At 47.6% G+C, this 24,990-nt stretch overlaps 1 protein-coding gene across 5 annotated transcripts in view; it reads right to left on the bottom strand.

Moving 5' to 3' along the window:
• Positions 1–9,573: 9,573 nt before the first annotated feature.
• The window catches only part of LOC138748727 (synembryn-A), a 42,383-nt gene continuing 26,966 nt past the window's right edge, over positions 9,574–24,990 (bottom strand). For all 5 annotated transcript variants that reach the window (XM_069909388.1, XM_069909390.1, XM_069909386.1 and 2 more), the window contains 6 exons: positions 22,181–22,331; positions 18,791–18,886; positions 16,656–16,800; positions 13,483–13,627; positions 12,783–12,902; positions 9,574–10,238 (listed from right to left, as the gene is read on the bottom strand). In XM_069909388.1, coding sequence (XP_069765489.1) covers positions 10,121–10,238; positions 12,783–12,902; positions 13,483–13,627; positions 16,656–16,800; positions 18,791–18,886; positions 22,181–22,331 — 775 coding nt within the window. In that variant the 3' untranslated portion in view covers positions 9,574–10,120. The remainder of the gene's footprint in view (positions 10,239–12,782; positions 12,903–13,482; positions 13,628–16,655; positions 16,801–18,790; positions 18,887–22,180; positions 22,332–24,990) is intronic.

Here is a 24,990-nt window from a genome sequence, read left to right as displayed (position 1 = left end):
TCTTCCCCTTTCCAGTTTTTCCAGATCTCCCCCCTCCCTCCCCTCTCCATCTATCAACATCTGCTTTTCCCATTCCCCCTTTTCTCCCACCCCCCATTCTATTCTTTGACATGCCCTCATACCTTGATGAAGGGCTCAAGCCCGAAACATTGGTTCTGTATTTTTGCCTTTGCTACATGAAGGACAACATTAGACCTGCTGAGTTTCTCCAGCATTTAGTTTTTTTAAAAAAATGTTATTTATTGAATCATGATTGCATATATTAAAACAAACAATTAATGAATAAAACTTTTTTAAAAATGCACATGATATTTTAAAACGAATCCCCTACAACCCCCCCACCCTCCTTCCCTAACCCACCCACCCCAACCCACCCCTCTCTAACCTACCCCAAAGAGAAAAAAGAAAGAGGAGATCACAAATCAGCAAAATTCATCAGTTAATTATCATGGTTTGGAATTACTGTGCGGCGAGGGGATTTAATCATTCAACTCCATATAATCCAAATAAGGGCTCCAGGTTTTACGGTAAAAAAGATAATTATGACTCAAATTATATATTATCTTTCCCAATGGAATACGAGACCATCTCTGAATAGTCAAATCAGTCTCATTTTTCCAAGTAATTGCCAAACATTTTCTAGCCACCAGCTATCTCCAAAAAAAAACCGATTTGAAATCTATTTAACTTTAATTCTAAACTAATCCTCTTAATGTTACCCAACCAAAAATACTAAAGGATCTAATGAAAATTTCACTTTCAAATTAACTTCTAAAAATTCCTTGTTTATTCCAAGAAAGGTTTAGCTGTTTCACATGACCAAGTAGAATGTAGGCCTTATGACTGCTAAAACATAAATCTGAAGAAATAAAATTATTAAATCTTTCTCCTGTTTCAATCTAGATTTACGTATATCCGGCTTAAGTATTTTATTCTTCATTTTGTGTTTTTAATCTAACCCGGCAGCCTTTGGGGTATGGGGGTGATGGAGTGGGTGGGGGGTGGAATTGGGAGCTCACTCAATCTTGGGGAGAGCATTGTGACAGACTATGTTGTGTTTGTATTGTATATGGATGTTTTGGGGAGATAAATTGGGGAAGGGTTTGTTAGTGTAGGTCACATACAAACACTTTAAAACAGATCTTATTTAAAATACTGGAGCTTTGCTCCATGCTAGACAATGTCGGGGCCTCAGAGCCTTTGCAAAAGCTTTGGAGAATGCCCAAGAGACTTCACTAATGGATGTTGTTTACAAAAAAGGTAACAGATGAAAGAACTTGTCGGAGCCACAGACTGTCTGGAGTGGAACTTGCTGTTCTAGGAGAGTCATGTGGTTTTGCAAGCAGAGAGAGATGAACAGGCTAAGAGAGAGAGAGAAAGAGAGAGAGAGAGAGATCAGTTCTACGGTGTTGCAGTCAGCAGCAGAAGTGGGGACTGGAACAGGACAAGCTGGCAAACTTGTGGAAAGACCCCATTTGGAAGACGGGTTATGAGTGCTTGGTTCAGCCTGATCAAAGCCCTTGTGGTTCATGCAAGAGGAGAGGACTGGCTGCTGGGATCTCTGTGGTGACTGAAAGAGGTTATCATCTGGAGAACCCTGAGGGGGACAGGTTTCTTTGGCAAGACAATGAAGTGGCTGATTAAAAGGAATCAGTTGTGGGTGTCCAGTGTACAACAAATGTCTCTCTGAAAACCAACAAAAACCTTCCTGAGCGGTAACCATTTACCTTTCAAGCACCAAAGCCTGGTGGACTTTATAAATGTTAAATTCTGTGCACAGTCTAAGAATTGCCTGCAATCAGTGAACTTGGTGGAATGAGAAGTGAGATTGGACTGTGAACCAAAGAACTTTTCTGAACTTGCATACACATTACACTCACATACGCTTAGAATTAGAAGGGGTCTAAATTTGGTTAGTTAAGTTAAATTAAAGTGTGATTCTGATTTCATGTTTAAAGATAATTAAAAGCACATTTTGTTTAAGTAACGATTTGTCTTGGTGACACTCTATTGCTGCTGGGTTTTGGGGTCCTCTGGGCTCGTGACAATGTTTACACTTCATGCAGACAGCAGCCGAGGTCACGTTCAAACCCGGGACCTGGGGCAAGGCAGCAGATCCACCAGCTACACCACGGTGCTGCCTGACTGCGTGAGAGTAAAAAGGGGCGTATGTGAGTGGTGGACGATGTGGGCATGGAACAGAGAGTCTACGGTAGTCTCTGAGTGCCTTTTACCTTGATCATCTCTTCTACCGTAGAATGAACAACGTTTCCATCTTGTGAAATAGATGTCAATAAAGGGGGAAATATCCCTATGGAAACCAGTTCCTGTTTCCTTGCTTTACCGAGAAACCAAATATGCAAGATCCGACTTGCCACAAGTCAATAGAAAATTCTGGAGTGATCGTTTCATCCAGCAATCTTTATTTTCCACATCATAGGGGTGGCTTCAATGGAATTAACTTCACTGCTGCCAAATTTTAAGGCTTCCTGTGACTTCAAACACTGTTGCAATCTAAAATGTTTGATTATTTCCTTTTGATCTTCTTTTATACTTTTTCTACGGTTAATAGATTTTATGATTCAACTGATCTGTAGCCGTGTAACTGGTTTAACATCTTGTCCATGTTGCTGATTAATATTCCCATCAAGAGATGAATCAATGTTCCAACACGATCATCAAAATGGCCGAGAAGATCACTGGGGTCTCCCTTTCCTCCGCAGACCACGTTTACCGGGAGCGTTATTTAAAATGGGCTCAAAGAATTATTTGAGGTCCCTTTCCATTTTTGACCCACTCCCATCAGGAAGGAGGTACAGGAGCATCAAAATCAGGGTGGCCAAACTGGAGAGTAGCTTCTTCCCACAGGCTGTGAGATTGATGAATCATATCCTGTAACCGAGTAAATCATCCCAAAAGTATTGTTATATATTGATTTTAATTTTTCTTGTCACACACTGTTTTTTAGATATCACCTATTTTTGTGATTTCCTGTCACATTTTAAGTCTGTAATCATATTGCCTTGAACTTTGGTGTATATATATATATATATATATATTATTATTATGTAATATGAATTTTGTGTGTTTGTGTGTGAGAATGTGTGTGTGTGTGTGTGTGTGGGTGTGTGAGGGTGTATGTGGGGTGTGCATGTGTGTGAGGGTGTGTGTGGAGTGTGCGTAAGGGAGTCTGTGTGAGGGTGTGTGTATGTGTGTCTGTGTGTATGTATGTGTGGGGTGTGCGTGTGTGTGTGTGTGTGGGGGGGTCAAGAGAAACGTTGTTTCATTGGGTTGTATTTTCACAATCCGGTGATCAATTTGAACCAAGTCAACACATATAGCACAGTAACAGGTCATTTCGGCCCATGAGTCCATGCCGCCCAATTTACACCCTACTGATCTACAACCACTGGTACGTTTTGAACGGTGGGAGGAAATTGGGGCCCCTGGAGAAAACCCACGTGGACACAGGGAGAACGTATGAACTCTTTACAGACAGTGCGAGATTCGAACCCCAATCCCAGTAGCTGGTGCCAATACAGGTTTATGCTAACTGCTAGCTAACTGTTGTAGATAATATGGAACATTGCTGGACTGTAAGATACTGCAGCGACTGTCGAGTTGGGAAGAGTGAAGGTTTGGTGGGTTCACAGAGAGATGAGTCTGCACACAAGTGTTAAAATTACATGTAACTTTTATTAACACACAGGAAATAAACGGGAGAACGTTAAATGGTACCTAATCACTATTTCACGTAAGTGATGATATAGACATTCACCTCAGTCTTCGGTTGGGCTCCGACAACGGTAAACCTATACTCGACCCCGCTTCCACTCCATACACAAGGATCTACATACACACCAGGTTCCCTGACCAACAGGGTTGTGGCTCTCTGCAAGAACTGACCCATCGCCGTATTAACGGCTCAGCTTCAGTGTAGCGCACAACTTCCCAACCTTCAAAATGTACCAGGAGTCATGGGCTCATTGGGTGCACTTTGGCCTTGCGGGCTGGAAGGCCCTGTTTCCGTGCTGTACGTCTAAATTTAAATCCAATTAGAATATTACATAAACATTACTAAAATAGTCCTCTATCAGGTATATTGCTATGGTCTTCCTCAGTGAAGACTGACGCAACATACTCATTTAGTTCCTCTGCAATCTCTTATGCCTCGTTTAAAAATATTTTTTATTACTATTTAAACTTCTCCATGGATTGTTGACCTTGTCATGGTGGAGAAGCTTGCATGGACCTGAAATCCCGAGAGCGATGCCATTCGGTAAGGCCAAGGGTGAGGCCCCCGACAAAGAACAATCCAACCAAGACCTCCACTCGTGGACCATTGAACTCAATGGCCGTGAGGGATTCAACAAACCCATCGGCTCCAGTCGTTGGGGTTTCCCCGCCATTGGTGAAGTATCGGGTGATCTTGGAGTGGCACATCAAGTGCATGTTAAACAAACACGCTCTGTCAGAACGAAGGCCACCATCCACAACTACAAGAGACAGCCACAACGATTCATATTTAAAGAAAAAACTATTGAACAATACAATGAGAAACTTAATTAAAAGGAAATAAAAAATTTCCCAAAGTGGACACCATTCAAAAATCCAGAGCATGTTGACAAATCATAACTTCAAAAATAAACCCAAGCCAAAGGAGGGAAAGAAAAGTAAATTATAAATTATTTTCAAAAAAGTTATTAAACTTTTTGTAAAAAAAATTTGCAATTCTCTTCTCCTATAATAATCTTATCAATGTTTACATGATTCGCAGTAAACATGATATCAAAACCAAAAGAAAGATTAAAAATATAAAGAAAATCCCAAATGAAACAAAAAGAAAAACTTTATAAATCAAAACCCCGACCTCTAAGCAAGGTTGTGAAGGAGGCTACATTGGGAATGAGGTGAGTCCAACCCAGAACCAGACAACACCAGAGCATCTAAACACCCCAAATTCTTCAGGCGATGATAAAAGTCCCTAAACGGGCCCCCACGCCTTGTGTTCTGTCTGGCTTTGCGTCCGCGTGCCTTGCACCAGGGACCGGAGAACACTGTTTCATCGGGAGGCACTTGCGCAGTCAGATGACTTGAGATGTGTCCTCTTTTGGTCTATGTACCTTTGCTACAGTTTGGGTGCATTTTGCTTGTGCCTTGATGAAGGGTTCAAGCCCGAAATGTCAGTCATGCATCTATTTTGTCCTCATGAGACCTCTCTTCCTGGAATGCTGCAGGTTTGGAACTAACTCTGGATCAAGGGAATGGGGTAAGAAGGGGTGACGAGAAATAATCTTGAAACAACAGTTCCTTTTTCCTTATGAACCCAAATCCTTATCTAGCCAAATCTTTATGAGCCTAAGGATCCAATCTGGCCCAGGAAAGAGGAATTCGGCTGGTCTCGCAGCGTCCATTAGAGGTAACGATATATTAGCAGCATTTCAGGCCTGATCCCTTCTTCAGGGTATGAGTAAAAAGTAAACGGGCACCTGAATTAAACAGCTGGGGAAGGAAGAATCGGCAGGGGGAGGAGTACAGACCAACAGACAAAAGGTGGTGGAGGAACTCAGCCGGTCTCACAGGGCACATAGGAGGTAAAGATACATTACCGACATTTCGGGCCTGAGGCCTTACTCAAAGTTGGCCTTTCCTTCTTCCCTCCAGCTCTGAATTCGCAGAATAAATTCTCACCCTTCCGCTCTCCTGTCCTCCTGTCTGTATCCTCTTTTGTCTTTACCTCCCGTGGACGCTGCGAGACGGGCTGAGTTCCTTCAGCATTTCTGTGTGTTTTTACTGCACTCACAGCATCTGGGTTTCAGACGAAAAGTGTTGATTTGGTATAGATGGCGCACAGGAGAGAGGAAAGGCGAGAATTGACTGGGGGATGGGGGTGGGGGGGTGGGTTGTTTGGGGCTCTGTGGAGACAGTGCTGAGGGAAAGGAGACAGAGGGAAGAGAGAGAGAGAGTGTGAGAGAGGGAGGGAGATACCCCACTTAATTGGTGTGTGAAAGACCAGGTTGGGTTTGTGACAGAGTATGTAGAGATGTTTGGGAGATAAACTGGGAAAGGTTTGTTAGAGCAGGTCACACACAAACACTTTAAAGTACAGAATTTTTGCAGGAGCTTTTGCAAGGATATTATTTGCAAAAGGCAACAAATGTAACAACAGGCAGTAGCAGTTTTGTCTGGAAAATAGAACTTACTGTCTGGAAGGTAATGTGATCTTTGTAGGCAGAGAGCAGAAAAAAAACAGGCTCTGCTCTCAGAGTTGGAGGGAGTGAGAGAGAGAGGAGTGACACAGACACCGGTTCCAGAGGGACAAACTGGCAAGCTTTGGAAGACGGCCTGGTCAAAGGAGAGGACTGGCTGTCCGGTGTTTCCCTTGGAATAAGAGAATCATAAAGGAACTCTGATGACCTGAAACAAGAAAAACTCTCTCTCTGAAAACCAACAAGAACCCTTCTGAGTGGTAACCATTTACCTCTTCAGCACCAAAGCCTGGTGAACTTTATTAATGTTAACTTCTATGCACAGTACAAGAATTGCCTGCAACCAGTGAGATTGGACTGTGAAGCAAAGAACTTTACTGAACTTACACACACATTACACACACGTGCGCTTAGAATTAAAAGGGGGTTAAGTAGGTTAAGTGCGTCAATAGAGATAAGTTAAAGTTTGATTCTATTTTCATGTTCAAAGATAATTAAAGGCAACTTTTGTTTAAGTAACCCTTTGTCTTGGTGAATATCTATTGCTTCTGGTTTTTGGGGTCTTCTGGACTTGTAACAGGTTGTTCACACTGAACCAAGAAAATCCGGGTTGAAAAGCATTGGCTCTGATACTACCTACGTTAGTGAGCAACACAGGGGATGACAATGACTCCTCCCCCCCATCCAGTGTTCGTTGCAGTCATACAGATAAGTGAATCGGTTTAAACGTGGTTAATTCCTGTCTTTTAGTAGCAACTGTGTAAAAGAGGTAAGAGTGAGGGAGCTAAAGGAAAGGTGATGGGGGGGGAAATGGGAAGGGGATGGGGGGCAGGGGGCAAACTAATGGAAACTGAAGAAGTCGCTGTTAATGCCATCTGGTTGGAGGGGCCCCAGACGGAAGATGAGCTGTTGTTCCTCCATTTTGCAGGTGGTCCTAGTCTGGCAGTGGATGAGACCACGGACAGACGTGCCAGCAAGGGAATGGAATGGGGGATTGAAATGGGCGGCCACTGGGAGATCCAGGCCATTGCAGCAGCGATGGACAGAGCCAAGGTGCTTGATGAAGCGACCTCCGATATAGAGGAGACCACAATCCTCCAATCCCGTCATATTCCTGAACGCACCGGTGCGGTGAATGGAACTTGCAGAAGTATCCAAAGGTTTCAGTTTCCTCTCTTGAGGAAGACGTTTGCTTCTATCCAACTCCCAGTTTCACGAGTGAAATCTTGGTCAGGAACTTTGAATAAATATCAAAGTCCAACCCAAGCATCTCTGCCAGCTTCCCTCCTCCCATTGCCCCAGTTATTTGTCCAGTGCAATACACCCTCAGTAATAAAGCAGAACTTAACCTGTAACAGTTTGGACCCCAGGCCCTTCAGCCCATTATGTGCTGGCCATCCCATTTATACCTTCAATTCCCCTTAGGTTCTACCAAAGTGGGGTTGGGTGTAGGGTCTAGAACAAGAGGTGGGGGGCGGGGGGAGAGATTTAGGACATGAGCATTACATTGTTTACATGGATGGACTGAGGTGTCATAGAAAGTGGTGAAGGCATGTTCAGCTTTGACATTTAATGGGCATTTGGACAGGTGCGTGAATTGGAAAAAGTACAAGAAGTGGGACGTTCATGTAGACATTTGGGTCATCCTGGATAAGTTGGGTGAATGGCCTGCTTCCACGCTCAGTGACCCACACACCGGGAGTAGTTCATGGTGGCCAACTTACCCAACGACCCGCACGCCTTTGGGGCACGAGAGGAAATGGGAGGTCCAAAGATGATCACGTTGTGGGGGGGGGGGAAACGTGCAAACTCCATGTAGTCAGGACCGGTGGTTGGGGTTGAGCCCAGGTGCTTGGAGGTGTGAGGCAGTGGCTCTACCAGCTGCCGCAGGTGGATGGAGAGAGAGATGGGGGGGGGAGAGGGAGAGAGAGAGAGAGAGAGAGAGAGAGAGAGAGAGAGAGAGAGAGAGAGAGAGAGAGAGAGAGAGAGAGGGAGCATGGATTGGAGAAGCTGGGGGGCCTTGGCCTGGCATTCGGAAGCTGACGGCGTTGCAACCCCATTCTTCCAACGTTATAGTTTGGTGATCTAGGTCTGGGAGGTCGTCACCACTCACCACACCCTTAAACATCTCTGTCCACCACTAGGGTGAACCAAACTCATCAACACTTGCCTCCTCCATCATAGGACGGTCAATTTCACCATAATTTTCAAAGATTTGTCTTCCTGAAAAGAAATTGGGGATTATAATGGACAACTTCATCCTGAATACAAAGATAATTTCAGAATTGCCCAGGCATGCTTGGACGGTGTGCGGTAAACTCAGTGAAATCAATTCACCGATGGAAAATTCACTGATGTGTTTTTTAATTATTAGTCAACACCTAATTAAAAGCTTTATTAAATGAGCAAAATTGAAAATGATGTATTATTCATTCAATTGTCAGTGAATTTTCCATCAGTGAATCATTCCCATCTGCATCAGCTGGAGTCGGAGGGAGGTAAGGTGTGGTAAATGGCCTTCCCTTGGCTCAAACCATCGCCAACAGTCTGCGTCTGGTCCACCCACTCTGGAGTTGAGAGATTCGCGCTCATCCTCAACAGGATTTAGGGTGGAGGGAACGAAGGAAGTCCTCCCTGGGATGGGGTAGTTGTCCAACAGCTGGATCTGATCTTCAAAAACATCTGCCAGCGTCTCCATTCACTCTCCCCCTCTCTCTCTCTCACTCCTTCCTCTGCACCACTCTCCTCTCTCTCCCAGTCCTGGTAGTTTTTCTGGTTCGTGTTCACAAAGGACAAAATGTTCACTGCCGTCATCTGAATCCTCCTCGCCTTCCGTTTCCTCCTCCGACTGTGGAGCTCTCTCTCGGGGTGACTAGTGGGGGGAGAGAGGGTACAGGGGGAGGGGATAATTAGAGACCAGGATCGTGGCACGAAATCAGCCAAAAACTGGTATCCAGCGTGCATCCTTGGGAGGAGGGGAGCGGGAGAAGCAAACTCCTCCTTGCATGCAGGATGGCGGGGGGGTGGGGGGGGGGGGGGGGAGAATTTTCCTGGGGTGAATTTGATGGTCGATGACTTTTCCATGGGTGAATTTGATGGTCTGTGAATTTTCATTGGTGAATTGATTTCGGTGAATTTACCTGTTACCGCTTGGACTGACCAAAACAGCTTGCTTTGTGGCCAGTGGTCTAGTAGACTTAAGATATGACAGGAAATCACAAAAATAGGTTATATCTAAAAATGGTACGTCTTCAGCAGCCCAAAATCCATAAAATACACCTAGAAATGTTCAGGAAGCAAAATCCTCATTGCCCAATGTTTTCAAAGGGATTTGGACCATTGAATGAAGTCTTCAGCTGTGAAATTATACAATACATGTTTCTTATTACTATTTGATAAATGCTTCAAATAACATAAGGTAGAATTTAAGTAAAGTTGGATTTCTGCACATCAGAGAATTTAGTACAGCACAGTACAGGCTTTTCAGCCCACAATATTGTGTTAGCCTCTATACTCAATGACCCTATTGTCCCAGCCTTCACCACCAACCTTTGCAATGCATACCATGCACCCACCACTCTCTGTGTAAAGGACTTACCTGCCCTAAACCTTTCACCTAAAACAGATGTCCACTAGCTAGATCATCTGTGACCCGGGACCCCTGTACTTCACAAAGTCTTGTTCGAGCTGCACAGTGCTTGGGCGTGTTCCTGAAAGGGATGCAGAAGGTAGTGGAGGAATGCAGGTCTCTAAAGGGATTCTACAGTCCCCGTTCACCTTCATTAGCGACTCATGGATAAGTGTTTTACTCTTCACAGACTATCAAGGTGAACACAGGGTTACAAACTCTAACGGAGCCCGCACCAACTTTCGATTCCAGTGCTTTTTAAAAAAATTTCCATCTTGAAGCTTCAGTCCAAATCCGAATCCGAATGCAGCGAGATCTGTTCCGCCATTTGCTGGACGGTCTCGTCCAGTGGCGTGAGCTTGCCATCACAGCCTACAACCATTGGCTGAATTATTTGCTCTCTGTCGGGAAATAGAAACAAGAGTTCGTCAGCGAAGGCCACTTGGTCCCTCCAGACCATTCTATCTACCTTCATCTCCTCGCCCCACCAAAATGTCCCTCAGCCTTGTATGTTTGCTATCCATTGCATTCAACTGGAGGGACAGATTCAGGAGGAAGCAACCAAGTCCGGAGGAGTGAATTATGATGAGAAGCTGCATAGACAAGGGCCTTTTCTTCCCCCCCACCAAGGTATGGGAAGTTTAGAGGAGAGTATCCACAGGTTTATAAGATAATTCTGGACATGGATATGGGGAGTTAAAAACTAAAGGGCATAGATTGGCAGGGTTAGCTCGACGCTAGCGGCTGGGACCCAGTTCAAGTTCGTAAGGAGTTGGCACATTCTCCCCATGTCTGTGTGGGCTTCCTCCGGGTGCTCTGGTTTCCTCCCACCGCTCAAAAATACTCGGAGGGTTTCAGGTCAATTGGGCTCAATTGGGCGTCACGGCCACGTGGTCCGAAAGGGCCTGTTACTGTGCTCTACGTCTAAACAATGAGAAGAGAGCAGAGCCTCTGACCTCGAGGACCTTCACCCCCTTATCCCCACACATCCAAGGCCGTCCCCTCTTCTCACTGCTACCATCAGGAAGGAGGTGCAGGGGCCTGAAGACGAGTAGCCAGTGACCCACCCTCTTCCCCTTCCCCATCAAATTTCTGAATGGAAAGTGGGCCACAGACACCACCTCACTTTCTCTTCTTTTTGCATGAATTTATTTATTTCTCTAAAATGTAATTCATGGCATTTTTTTGGCAGCTGCGACGCTGCTGCAAAACGACAAATTTTCGTGACAGGCTCACTCACGACAATAAATTCTGATTCTGTTTCTGAAAGAATTATTTGTAACCTAAGGGTGGATACAGAGGGTGGTGAGCACATGGGCAGAGGACACTCATGGGCACCAGTCTCCACTACATTAACAACACCTAGAAGAGGCAGGGTCTCGAGAAAGCAGCCTCTACCCTCAAGGACACCCAGCACCCAGGCCATGTCCTCTGCACTCTGCTACCATCAGGAAGGAGGTACAGGAGCCTGAAGACAAACACCCAGCGGTACAAAAGCAGCTTCTTCCCCTCCTGAAGACGAGCAGCCAGTGACCCACCGTCTTCCCTTTGGCCATCAGATTTCTGAATGGACAGTGAACCACAGATGCCACCTCACTTTTTTTCTCTTATTTTGTACTAATTTATTGATTTTTAAAATGTAATTTACAGCAGTTTTTTTTTGTACCTGTAAAACTGCCGCAGGACAACAAATTTCACGATGCATTCGTGACAATAAATTCTGATTCTCTACACCTCCCTCTGGTTCCAAAGATCGAGATTGACAATGAAGAAATCGGAGCAGGAGTTGGCCATCCGGCCCATCGAGCCAGCTCCACCATTCGATGCCTCTAAACCCTCATTGTAAAGGTCTCCAGTGATCCCCCCCCCCACATCAGGAGATCTAGTTTGGGAGTGAGGTCCAAGGTCAAAGCATATCACGAGCTTTTGCAAAGTGTTTTAAATTAAATTTGTTTAGACATACAGGACAGTAACAGGCCCATGACCCTGTAAATACACCAATTAACTTACAAACCAGTACGTTTTTGGAGGGTGCAAGGAAACCCATGCAGGACACGGGGAGAACTTACAGACAGCAGCAAATTCGAACCTGGGTCACTGTAACAGCGTTGCACCAACTGTGGCGTTTTGGAGGGGGTGGGTGAGGTGGCTGTTGGGAATGGGGAGGAGGCGGTCAGGATTGAGAAAGGCTTGAAGGCTTGGGAGGAATCACGACTGGAAGAAGGGGGTGGAGGCAGGAATGGGCGAAAGGAGTCAGAATTCGGGAGAGGGAGTAAAACCACGGCACTGGAGAAACTCAGCAGGTCAAACCGTGAGAAAGACACATCACCAACGTTTCAGGCTTCAGCCTTCATCAAGGTATGAGCAAAATGTAGGCAGGTGGCCGAACAAAAATGGTGTGGGGGGAGAGGTGGGAGGAGCACGGTCCCACAGGCAGGAGGTAATAGGTGGATGAGGGAGGGAAGGCACAGCAGCAAGCAGGGGGAGGGGGGATGGCTCTGTGGATTGGAGAGGGAAGGGGGTGGAGAGCTGAAGACTGAAGAGAGGAGAGCGGGGAGTGGACTAGCTGAATCCGGAGCGGTCAATGAGTTACCTTCTGCTTGAGGGCCTGAGCCCTTCCCTCCCACCATTTCGTTCTGGCGCCTGCCCACATTTTGTCCACGCCATGATGAAGGGCTCAAGCCTTAAACGTCGGTTCTGTATCTTTATCTTTGCTACATAAAGGACACTGTTCGACCTGCTGAGTCTCTCCAGTGTTTTTCTGCTTTTACTTCAATCACGGTATTTGCACACTCTCGAGTTTTAGTCAGGCAAGGCAGGCTGGGCTCAGGATTGTTCCAGCATGCTTATGAGTGGAGCGGAAGGGAAGAGCGTGGGGACTTCAATCAAATCCACCCCCCCTTCCCCCGTTTACAGTTTCCCTACACGGCTGCTCCTGGAGGTACCTGGATAGTTTGTCAAACATGCTGACAAGTTTCATGGCCTCGTATTCCTTCTGCTCCTCCGTCATTCCCTCCATGGGATCCGGAAGCTTCTCCTCCACTCGGCCTGTCACTGGGTTTATACTAGGATGAGGTAGAAGGGCAAATTAATCACGTCCCCTGTCCCAAGCAGATGCATCACGAGGTTTGGGGTCACCACTACCCCCCTCCCCCAACCCCAACGGACCTCCTCCCATCCCAGACCATCCAGAATCCTTAGTGATGTTCTTTGTACTAGGGCTACTCGTAAATAGGTTCACAAATACGAACTCCCACAACTTTTTGTAGCTAAAGCACCAGACTATTTGACAAAAGCAGCGACTATAAAAAAAACCCAGCAGCAACAAAAACAACAGTGCTTGCTGATGGCGCGCGCGGATGAAGCCGCGTGATTTGAAGCGTCATTGTCACTGGGAAATAATGGCAGCTCTGAATGGAGTGCATTAGAAGATTCAAAAAAGGAAATGAGCATCGAGTTTTAGCCTCGTAGGGCTATTGATACGTGCGAGCTGGGCTTATAGAAAACGTTTTTGTTGTTCTATATTAAAAAAAACATTTCAGCTGACAGTCATTTTGGTGTCATCCCCTCTGATGGTGTCACCCAGTACAGTCCACACCCCCCCCCCCCCCACCCCATGACGCCAGTGGCCCCAAGTTTGCTTACTTGGGCTTCGCCTCTTTATACTCTTCCGTATCTGTGTGCTCTTCCTCGGAATATTCCCCCTCTCCTCTTCCACCTCCCAGGAGTCCTCGAGCTGCCAGCAACCCAGCCGCATTCCCGTACCCCGTATACTTCACAAAACGGGACACTGTGGGAGAAAGGTAGTTTGGTGACGGGAGACAGAAATGGCCCTTGGAAGATGGTAATTAACCACGTTTTTACCGTTTCACTTGCCTGTGTGAATAGGACTAACACAGTATTGTGCGGGGGGGGGGGGAATTTTCATCCCAGTACTTCCCCGCCAAGGTATATTAGCATCAGAACTGATGTGTAAAAGGTGTACCTGTCTTCCTGGGCCACCAGAGCTATAATGCTGTAGGTCCCGCCTCCTTTTGTACCTGGATGCCGGGTCTCTGTGTATAAGGTGTACCCGCCTTCCCGGGACGCCAGTGCTGCAATGCTGTAGGTCCCGTCTCCTTTTGTACCTGGATGCTGGGTCCCTATGTAAAAGGCGTACCCGCCTTCCCGGGATGCCGGTGCTGTAATGCTGTAGGTCCTGCCTCCTTTTGTACCTGGATGCTGGGTTCCTGTGTAAAAGGTCGCACTGTCCCGGCTTTTCTTAGTTCAAGGCCCTGTTATAGTGAAAATTAGCGATTGGTAAAGACAGATTTCCTGTGCCTTTAAATCATCCAAAGATGGGTGGGGTGGTCCAACGAGTTCCAGGTTCCCTCTGCCAAGGACGCACCTCCTGCGTAAAAGGATTGCCGCTGAAAGGTCACAACGACGTCGCCAGCCCGCGAGCCAAGCGCGATTTTTAAAAGTGAAAGCATACATTGCTGGAGAAGCTCAGCAGGTCGAATAAGGAAAAAAAACACACACAGACAGAGAGAGGTAGGGAGAGAGAAAGAGGAAAGAGACAGAGAGAGAGAGAGAGAGAGAGAGAGAGAGAGGGAAGAGAGATATGGAGTGAGAGAGAAGGAGTAGAGTGGGGAGAGAGAGAAAATGCCACATCTCAGCATTCACTGGCATGTCTGACCACTTCCTCCTTTGTTGTTCCAATTCAATGTCCAACCCTGAGCTGGTCCCTGCTTGGCTCGCTCCCAATTCCCCAGCTTCCACTCCACATCCCCTTCCATACCCAGTATGTGAGCTGTTCAACAGACATGATCCAGCACGAGACAGCCAATCAGAGACAGGAAACATCATGTCTGTTCACCACGGACCCATCTCGTCACCACGGACCCATGATGTCTGTTCACCACAGATCCATCACGTCACCATGGACCCATCATGTCACCATGGACCCATCATGTCTGTTCACCACAGATCCATCACGTCACCATGGACCCATCATGTCTGTTCACCACAGACCCATCATGTCACCATGGACACATCATGTCACCACAGACCCATCATATCTGTTCATCCCGGACCCATCATGTCACCATGGACCCATCATGTCACCACAGACCCATCATGTCTGTTCATCATGGACCCATCTCGTCACCACAGATCCATCACGTCACCATGGACCCATCATGTCACCATGGACCCATCAAGTCTGTTCACCACAGATCCATCACGTCACCATGGACCCATCATGTCACCATGGATCCATCATGTCACCATGGACCCATCACGTCACCACGGACCCATCACATGATGACCCATCACATCTGTTCACCTACCCCCTCCTAGTGGCTAAGGATTAACGGACCCAGAATGTCATCTCCATTGGTACTAGGACGAAACAGACCTCGGCTCACAAGGTGATGGATGAGAACATTTATGAGAGTTTAAACCACCAGGACATTAGAAAGATCTTGAGCACAAATTCAGCCATTCATAAAAGGCTGTTGAATATGAGTCCAGCAAATTCCCACAAATAAGGAGAAAATTTCCAAATTATCTGTTCTAGCTTTGTTGATCAATGAACAAAAACCATCAGTAGAAAGTTTCCTGACATTCAAGATTAAAACAGAAAATGTGATACTACATGGAATTACCTTTAGTCTACCCTAAGGCAGACAAAGATTTGCTATCAGCCTGGCGCCCCTAACAAAAGGAGAAAGAGAAACAAAAAAGAGTCTCCCCAGAGTCACCGAGTGTCCGTGGATTTTCCTCCAGCGCTCCCGCAGACCCCAGTCCATTGGCAACCGGAGCTCCAGATCCAAACCTCCGATACAATCAGGAAGCCAACGCCCCTGGCATCCTCTCGCATCCCCGTTCTGATACCTGGTGCCCCCTTCAGCTGGTCTCCAGCAGTCCACAGCCCGGTATGAGTCCTCTGACTGCAGACACCAGAAGCCCGCGCATGTTCCTCGCCTCGAGTCGCCCACCGCCTGTCTGTTCTTCAGCTTCAGAACCCCTTGCTGGTCTGAAGTTGTGGTCACCATCCTGTGGGTCCTCTCCTCTCTTTCTTCTCATACCTGGGGAGAAGGGTGGTCTCCTCATTTTCTGGTGCCCTGCACCAGTCCTCTGCTCCCCTGGGAGCCTGCAACCCCTTGAGGCTGGTGCCAATCAGAGTCGCCACCATCTTGGCTTCTCATACCTGGGGAGAAGGGTGGTCTCCTCATTTTCTGGTGCCCTGCACCAGTCCTCTGCTCCCCTGGGAGCCTGCAACCCCTTGAGGCTGGTGCCAATCAGAGTCGCCACCATCTTGGGCGCGGACCCTGCGGTCGCGGGATTTTGAAATTAACCAATGCTTTAAACTGCAGAGTTGGACTGGGTGGTTGGACCCCGCAGGGGAGCCCTGTATCTCCGCTCCCCACTTTCCCCAGGGAGTAGGGAGCAGAGATACAGTGGGCAGCGCTGCCATTTTATTTTTATATTAAGAAAAATATTTGTCCCTTTACATCCAGCTCAAAGGCAAAAGGAAACTCAGTTGAACATCTTGCCCAAACAGCAACTCAGGGCACAGAGATTGTCTTAATTGGATAGCAGGACAACCAAGCTTTTCCCTGTATTGCCAATAACCCACCTCTCACTTCCATGCCTCAGTCAGTCACAGTTTAGAATTCTGTGTTCAGATCTCGAGTGGGATTTAAACCAGACGTGTTGTACAGGGACTTGATGGGCCGACTGGCCTGTCACAATAATATTTGAAGGAGTGGAAAAGTCAGAGTCTTCTCTGCCAGCCGCCTCCTGCCTCTTCCATTCCCGCCGTGGTTACTCACCATTTTCCTTGCACAGGACGAAGAGGAACTCAGCCGCGCAGTGCTTCACATCAGTGTTGATGTGCGTCATGAGGCGCACCAGCTTGTTACGCAGGGAGTCGCCCACCTCCGGCCGGTTCCTCACATCCCGCAGAGGGGGCAGGACCTGTCGGGAGGTGAGGCATGGGGGGACAGGAAAGTCACAGCATCAGGCATCCACCCATGACTGCCATCTGATGCTGACGCCCAAAACCTCTGCCGATCTTATCCCAAAGGGTGAAACACGGAAGTCAGCAGATGCATCTCGCAGCGTCCACAGGAGGTAAAGACTGACATCTTGGTCCTGAGCCCTTCCTTGAGGTACAAGCAAAAAGCAGGAAGGCATCTAAATAAGACAGGAGAGTGGAAGGGAGATGAGTTCAGATCAACATAAGATATTAATTGGATCTGATAAGAGGAGAGGTGAGAATTGATTTTGTCTCTGTGAAAGGAAACAGAGGGATAAGGGCAAAGAGAGAGAGATAGAGAGAGAAAGAGAGAGAGAATGTAGAAACAGCGACAAGGGGGAAGAAGATGGTGGTGGTGGTGGGGCTTTAATGGAAACTAGAGAAGTCGATATTAATGCCGTCTGGTTGGAGGGTGCCCAGTCAGAAGATGAGGTGTTGTACCTCCAATTTGGGGGTGGTCTCAGTCTGGCAGTGCATGAGACCATGGACAGACAGCAAGAGAATGGGGTGGGGATTTGAAATGGGCGGCCACTTGGAGATCCGCGCTGTTGAGACAGACAGAGTTGAGGTGCTCATTGGAGCAATTTCCCAGTCTGCGCCCAGTCTCTCCGATGTAGAGGAGACCACAGCGGGAGCTCCAGATGCAGTAGATTCACCAATGAAGAGTTACTTCACGTGGTAGGACTGTTTGGGGCCCTCAAATGGGAGGAGGTGTGGAGCATCTCCTGCGGACACAGGGGTGGATGCCAAGGGGAGGAAGGAGTGGATGAGGGAGTCAAGGAAGGAGCGGTCCCTGTGTAAGGCGGAGAGGGGAAGATGGTGGTGGGATCACATAGTAGGTGGCAGAAATGGAGGTATTGAATACGGAGGCTGGTGGGGTGGTCAGTGAGGACAAGAGGAATCCTGCCCTTGTTGACGTGGGAGTGGAGGGGGCCAGGGCAGATGTGCAGGTAATGGAGGATATGTGGGTGAGCGATAAGTTGATGGTGGTAGAGGGGAGGCCACATTGTTTGAAGAAGGAGGACATCTCTGATGATCTGGCCATCTAACTTCTGTTAGGTCTGGACTCTTCCCCCTCCCATTCTTCTCCCTCAATATCTCCCCTTTATTTAAGATGCCTGCCTCCTTTTTTTAGCTCAGACGTTGAAGAAGGACTCAGGCCCAAAACGTCATTAATAAACCTTCACCTCCTATGGACGCTGCGAGACCACCAACATTTCCATGTGTTTTTACTACGATCTCATTGCAAACTCCCACCGCCCCATCAAATGAACAAGACTGTGGAGGCCAGAAAAATTGGAACAACGCACAAAAATGCCAAGGAACTCAGCAGGTCACACCGTGTTCGTGGTAAGCAACGGGATTTGGGAGCACGGTGATAATCGAGGCAGATAGTGTTGGAATCAGGCAGGAGGAGATTGGCCAATCCTTGCAGGAGATTGTCTGTAGAGGCCCAACTGTTCTATGTTTCCGTGGGCTAAGCTGCTGAGTTTAAGGGCAGTTGGCAAGGGGCAGTTTTACATTTAGTTACAACACAGTGGAAGCCAATTCCCGCCCATGTAAACATGCTGCCCAATTGCAGCAAATGAACCATGTGTTTTCGGCGGGTGGGAGGAACCCAGAGCACCCAGAGGTAACCCACGCAGACACGGGGAAAACGTGCAAACTCCTTACAGACAGCGCCGGATTTGAACTAGGGTTGCCGTCGCTGTGATAGCGCTGTGCTAACTGCTACGCTCACCGTGGTATTGACAGCGACATGAACCCCTGCTGTTATCAGACTCTTAAATAGACCCCTCTCTAGTAAAAGATGACATTTTTGTTGCACTCCCTGGTTACACCTGTGCTTTCTTTTATTACTGCACTACCCGCATGGGTTGACTTGTGTGAATAGCGCGCAAAAGAAAAGGTCTTCATTGAAGATCTTACCCTGGCGCGTAGGAACTTGCGGGTCTCACGGTGGAACCGTGAGCTCTCAGTCAACAGGCTGAGAACAGGAGTCAGCGTTTCCCTCAGCTTCAGGCCCTGAGATAGATGGCAGAGGATGTGGTTCAGCAGCAAAGCCGGGAAGCAGGTCCAGCCTCCCACTAGTGCACCTCCCTCCACTAGAACAGGTCCCAGCCTCCCACTGGTGCACCCCCCCTCCACTCGATCAGGCCCCAGCCTCCCACTAGTGCACCTCCCTCCACTAGAACTGGCCCCAGCCTCCCACTAGTGCACCTCCCTCCACTAGAACAGGCCCCAGCCTCCCACTAGTGCACCCCCCCTCCACTAGAACAGGCCCCAGCCTCCCACTAGTGCACCTCCCTGCACTAGAACTGGCCCCAGCCTCCCACTAGCACACCTCCCTGCACGAGAACTGGCCCCACCCTCCCACTAGTGCACCCCCCTCCACTCGATCAGGTCCCAGCCTCCCACTGGTGCACCCCCCCTCCACTCGATCAGGTCCCAGCCTCCCACTAGTGCACCTCCCTCCACTAGAACTGGCCCCAGCCTCCCACTAGTGCACCTCCCTCCACTAGAACAGGCCCCAGCCTCCCACTAGTGCACCTCCCTGCACTAGAACTGGCCCCAGCCTCCCACTAGCACACCTCCCTGCACGAGAACTGGCCCCACCCTCCCACTAGTGCACCCCCCTCCACTCGATCAGGCCCCAGCCTCCCACTAGTGCACCTCCCTCCACTAGATCAGGCCCCAGCCTCCCATTAGTGCACCTCCCTGCACTAGAACAGGCCCCAGCCTCCTACTGTACATTTCGAAGGGTGGGAGGAAACCAGAGCACTTGGAGGAAGAACATACAGACAGCGCAAGATTCGAACCTGGTTCATGGGTGCTGTAACAGCGTTGCACCAACTGTGCCACCCTCAAGGTCTGGCCACCCCTTTCGCTGAACTTCCTCCACCAGAGACAACAGTTCTTTTCCAGGTTGCCCACTTACTGGACTTGGAAGGACACCACCCTTCCTTCACCATTGTGAGGGAAAGCCTTCACTGCATGAACTGCACTCGTTCAGAAAGGAGGCTCCCATCACCATCCCAGGGGTGGGTATGGACAGGCAATAAATGCAGGGCTTGGCAGGAGTGTCCCATTCCCGTAAATGAGAGGTGGCCAAACCATGGCTGGCGAGCTACATGCGGCTCGTTGACATATTCCAGCCTGCAGGAATATGTTGGCTGAAGCAGCAGTGGAAATGTTAGTGGGCATGGCTTGTGATCTGTAGCTCTCAGACATTTGAAGTTTATCGTTTGCGGCTCCTACGTTAAGCAGGTTTGGCCACCCCGCCATAAAAAAATAAAGCTTTGGGTCCAGTGTTGCATCGCTAACCTTGAAAAGCTCTCTAGCGATGCCGAATTACTAAGGAAGTGAATTCGTGCATTATGGAGAGAGAGCTGGTCCAGGGGCTAAAGGGACCAGAGCTTGTTGGAAAGGGTAGAAAATAGATCCATAGAACATTACAGCACAGAAACATGGCCCTTCATCCCAGCTAGTCTGTGCCAAACCACTATTCTACCTAGTCCCACTGACCTTTCCCCAGTCTATAGCCCTCCATACCTCACCCATCCATGTCCCTGTCCAAATTTTTCTTAAATGTCAAAATCGAGCCCGCGCTCACTTCAGCTCGTTCCACCACTCTCTCTGTGTGAAGAAGTTTCCCCTAAACTTTCCCCTTTCACCTTGAATCTGGATTGTGGGGAAAATCCTCCTCAAATTTACTCTAGCTGCACCCCTCATCATTTTGCACACCTCTGTCAAATCTCCTCTCGTCCTTTGACACTCCAAGGATCACAGTCCAAACCCATTTAATCTTTCCCTGTAACTCACTTCCTCAAGACCTGGCAACATCCTTGTAAATTTTCCCTGAACTCTTTTGATCTTATTTGTTTTTCTGTAAAATTTTATTTACCATTTTAAATATCAATTAACAAACAAACAAAATACAAAATGTCAGGGAAAACCCATCTCTCTACCCCTTACGCTCTTTATGTCCAATTAAAAACAGGAAAAAAATGAAGAAATAGAAAATTCCCATTGTCAGAATGTAGTTAAACATATAATCTTTACAGCTAGCTAGTAGTGATCGTAACCCTATATTGTCGCCAGTGAGGCACCTATATATTCTAAATAGGACTGCCAGATTTTTAGGAAGGTTTTATATCCTCTTCTGAGATTGTATATTTCAAGTGGGGTGCAGCTGTTCATCTCCGAAGACCACATTTCCATGAGGAGATGGAAGCCAGATTTACAGGTTATTGCTATATATTTCCTGGCCACACACAAGGCAATTTCTGTGAATTTAATTTGAAAATTAGTTAGCGATCTACTAGCACTTGTAAAGTTCCCCAGAAGGGTCTACTAGGCATTGGTTCTCCACTCCACTCACATCCCACTTTAACTAATCCCTACGCCCTCGGTGCTCTCTGATTAGTAAGGAATTGCTTGTGTGAATGGGAAGGGAAGGTTGAGAACCACTGCTCTAGACCCAATAGTTACTGAAATATTTTGTTTGAGAAAAATTGTCATTGGCCCATTTCCTTTGGAGTTCTGAAACTGTGCACATAACGAGTAAATGAGGGATGATTAAAACAGGGGTTTTCAAATTTTTTTCTTTCCACCCACATCCCACCTTAAGAAATCACAGAGCACTATTGGCAGAGGGATTGCTGAAAGTGGGATGTGAGTGGAAAGGAAAAGGTTGAGAACCACTGGTCTGCTGGGAAGATGACTCCCAGTTTTAGTTAAGATGTCACAAAGGTGATTCCGGAAGGGTCTCACCTTCATTGCAGAGCTGGGTAGAATGTAAGAAGGAACCAACCTCAAAAGCAATGGTTCTCAACCTTTTTCTTTCCACATCACATCCCACTTTAAGTAATCCTTATGCCATCGGTGCTCTGTGATGAGTAAGGGATTGCTTAAGTTGGGATGTGGGTAGAAAGAAAAAGTTTGAAAACCACTGTTTTAATCGTCCCTCTTTGACTCGTTATGTGCACGGTTTCAGAACTCCAAAGGAAATGGGCCAATGACAATTTCTCTCAAAAATATTTCATTAATAATTGGGTCCAGAGCAGTGGTTCTCAACCTTCCCACTCACAGCATCTCTGATAACTTGGGTTATTTTAGTGTAATTTCTGTGGGGTGAGGTGCAACTGATGGAGAAAATTATAGTGGACCAATCTATACCTGCCTTTTTTGATCTCATTGGCATCTTTCTTGCAGGTAGGTGACCCAAAACTGCACGCAATGAGCTCAGCCGATGCCCAGATTCGCATTGCCCACCTGCCCTGGGTTTGCTCCCGCCCATGACCTCTGACCTTTCCATACCTGGTCCAACCTCTTGTCCATGAAGTCCAGCAAGATTGCCACCGCGTCCATGTTCAATCCCGTGTACTCCACGGATCCAGGTTCAACCTTTGGAGTGAGCAGCACATCCAAGCACACCAGGGGCAGGTTGACCAGGAGGTTGACTGTGTGGCTGAGCAGAGAGAAGGTGGAGCTGGCTGAGTGCAAAACCAAGACCCAATCATACACGGAGGTACTGATCGTTGAGTGTACTCCATGAGTTAATCAGTGGATGGAATGGACTGAAACAGCTGTTTTGTCCACGAGTCCACGTTAACATTAAGAAAACTCACATCACAGGCAGCATGCAGATCCTTTGGAGAGAGCGCAGAGGAGATTTACCAGGATTTTTCCTGAATTAGAGAACATGTCAATGTGAAAAAGGGTTGACAGAGCTTGGTTTTCTCTTTGGAGTAATGATGGATGAAAGGCTTAGATAGTAGAGAACAGAGGGTCTTTGGGGTTTAAATCCATCGTTCTCTCAAGATTTCTGTGCAGGTTGAGAAGGCCTATGAGATGCTGGGTTTCATTAGTCGGGCAATTGAGTTCAAGAGTCAAGAGGTCACGTTGCAACTCTACAAATCTGTGGTGAGACTCCACTTAGACTATTGGGTTCAGTTCTGGTCTCCTCCTTATAAGGATGTGGAAGCTGTGGAGAGGGGGCAGAGGAGATTTACCAGGACGTTGCCCGAATTGGAAAATAAGTCTCATGAGGCAAGGTTAGCAGAGCTGGGACTTTTTCTCTTTGGAGCAAAAAATGATGAGAGGTGACTTAACAGAGGTCTACAAGATTCTGAGGTACGGTGGACGGCCAACCTTTCTCCCCCAGGGTAGGAGTTGCAAACACCAGAGGGCATGAATGCAAAGTTTAGGGGTATGATTTTTCACACCGAGAGTAGTGGGTGCCTGCAATGCCTTGCCAGAGGTGGTGGTGGAAACCAAAACATTAGGAGCATTTAAGGGACTCTTAGACAGGCATACGGATGGAAGAAAAATAGACGGTTATGAGGTAGGGAGGGTTTATATATTCTGGTAGGAATATATAGGTCGGCACAACATTGAGGGCTGAAAGGCCTGTACTGAGCTGTCATGCTCTATGGTCTAGATAAGATGGGCAACCAGCACCTTTTTCCTGGTTCAACTATAGGATATGCCAGAGGACACTTGTTTAAGGTGAGTGGAAGAAAGTTTTGGGGAGACGATAGAGGTAAATTCTCTTACACAGAGAGTTGTGGGTGCCTGGAATGCATTGCCGGGGTGGTGGTGGTGCGGGCTGGTACAAGAGGGATGCTTGAAAGTCTCTTGGACAGGCACATGGATTCAAGAAATATAAAGGGCTATGGGTGTAAGGGGAGGAAAGATTAGATTGTTGTGGAGTGGGTTTCCACAGGTCAGAACAACATTATGGGCTAAAGGGCCTGTACTGTGCTGTAATGTTCTATGCTCTACTTGCACTAATATTCTCCCCATCATCCAGATTCTACACCCACCCACATAGTGTAGGTAATTAACAGTGGCCAATGAACTGACCAACCCGTGTGTCTCTGGGGCACAAGAGAAAACCGGAGCCGTCCGAGTAAAGCCATCCCAGGAAGAACAAAATGTGAGAGAATGCCGAGGACGTTAGAGGCTTCCTGACCGTGTCGGAGGTGCGCACGGGTTGACAAGGGTTCCAACTGGAGTCTGCATGGCTGCGGACGCTGGAGTCGAATCCACGGATGGGGGGTGGGGAACACGACTCTCTTTTGCTTCTCTACTGTAAAGGGTGACAGGTAATTTCTTCCGAGAGAACATTAACAGCACAGGAAGCAGGCCTTTTGGCCCTTATAGTCTGTGCTGAACTATTTTTCTGTCTAGTCCCACAGACTTGCCCTCTGTACCCCTCCCATCCACATACTTGTCCAAATTCTTCTTAAATGTTAAAATTGAGCCCCCATTCACCACTTCAGCTGGCAGCTCGTTCCACACTCCCACCACTCTCTATGTAATTCTTAACCCATGTCCTCTGGTTTATATCTCATCTACCTTCAGTGGAAAAAGCCGACCTACATTTACTCTGTCCATCCCCCTTGTGATTGAGCTCTCCTGTATGGAGGTGAGACCTGGACTCGGTACTGATGTCACGTCAAACAACTGGAGAAATTTTTCATGCACGTCCTCTGTTCCATCTATCGGCAAGACCTGGAGTTCTTGGGTCGCACGAAGCCCACCAGCATCAGGTCCCTGATCATCAGAGCCCAGATGCAGTGGGTGGGCCACGTCATCAGAATGGACGACCACCGTATGCCTGGCCAGCTGCTCCATAGTGAACTGGAGACCAGAAGGAGGCCTCAAGGTCGTCCATGCAAGCGCTGTGAAGACAACCCTCTGCTACCATGGCTTCCAGCCAAGAGAACTAGAAGATACGGCTTCTGACGGGTCCTGTGGGTGAGCCCCATGCTATGAAGCCTGCACCGGTTTCATAGATGGGCGCTGCCAAAAACCGGTGGAAGCCCATGAACGGCACCGCAGAGCAGCAGCCACGGTTATTACAACAATGGGCTTCCAGTACCCTCATTGCGGTAGACTCTGTGCTTCCAGACTAGAAATGCAGTCACCTTCATATCCACAGATGAACATGTCTTCTTCGAACCGCAGGGTGACCAATAGAAATACCCCCAAGATGGCGCATTCTCTTAAGGAAATTTTGTGTCATGCTACATTTCCCATTTCATCACATGACAATGCAAAAATCTTGAATCTAAACCGGAAGCCAGGGTCGAAACCAAGTCGCGTGGAGGAAGCTCCAGCAG

This window comes from Narcine bancroftii, chromosome 13 (genome assembly GCF_036971445.1).
Source record: "Narcine bancroftii isolate sNarBan1 chromosome 13, sNarBan1.hap1, whole genome shotgun sequence".
Lineage (NCBI taxonomy): Eukaryota > Metazoa > Chordata > Chondrichthyes > Torpediniformes > Narcinidae > Narcine > Narcine bancroftii.
Note: the sequence above shows the minus strand (reverse complement) of the source record. Positions and strands in the feature narration are given on the sequence as shown.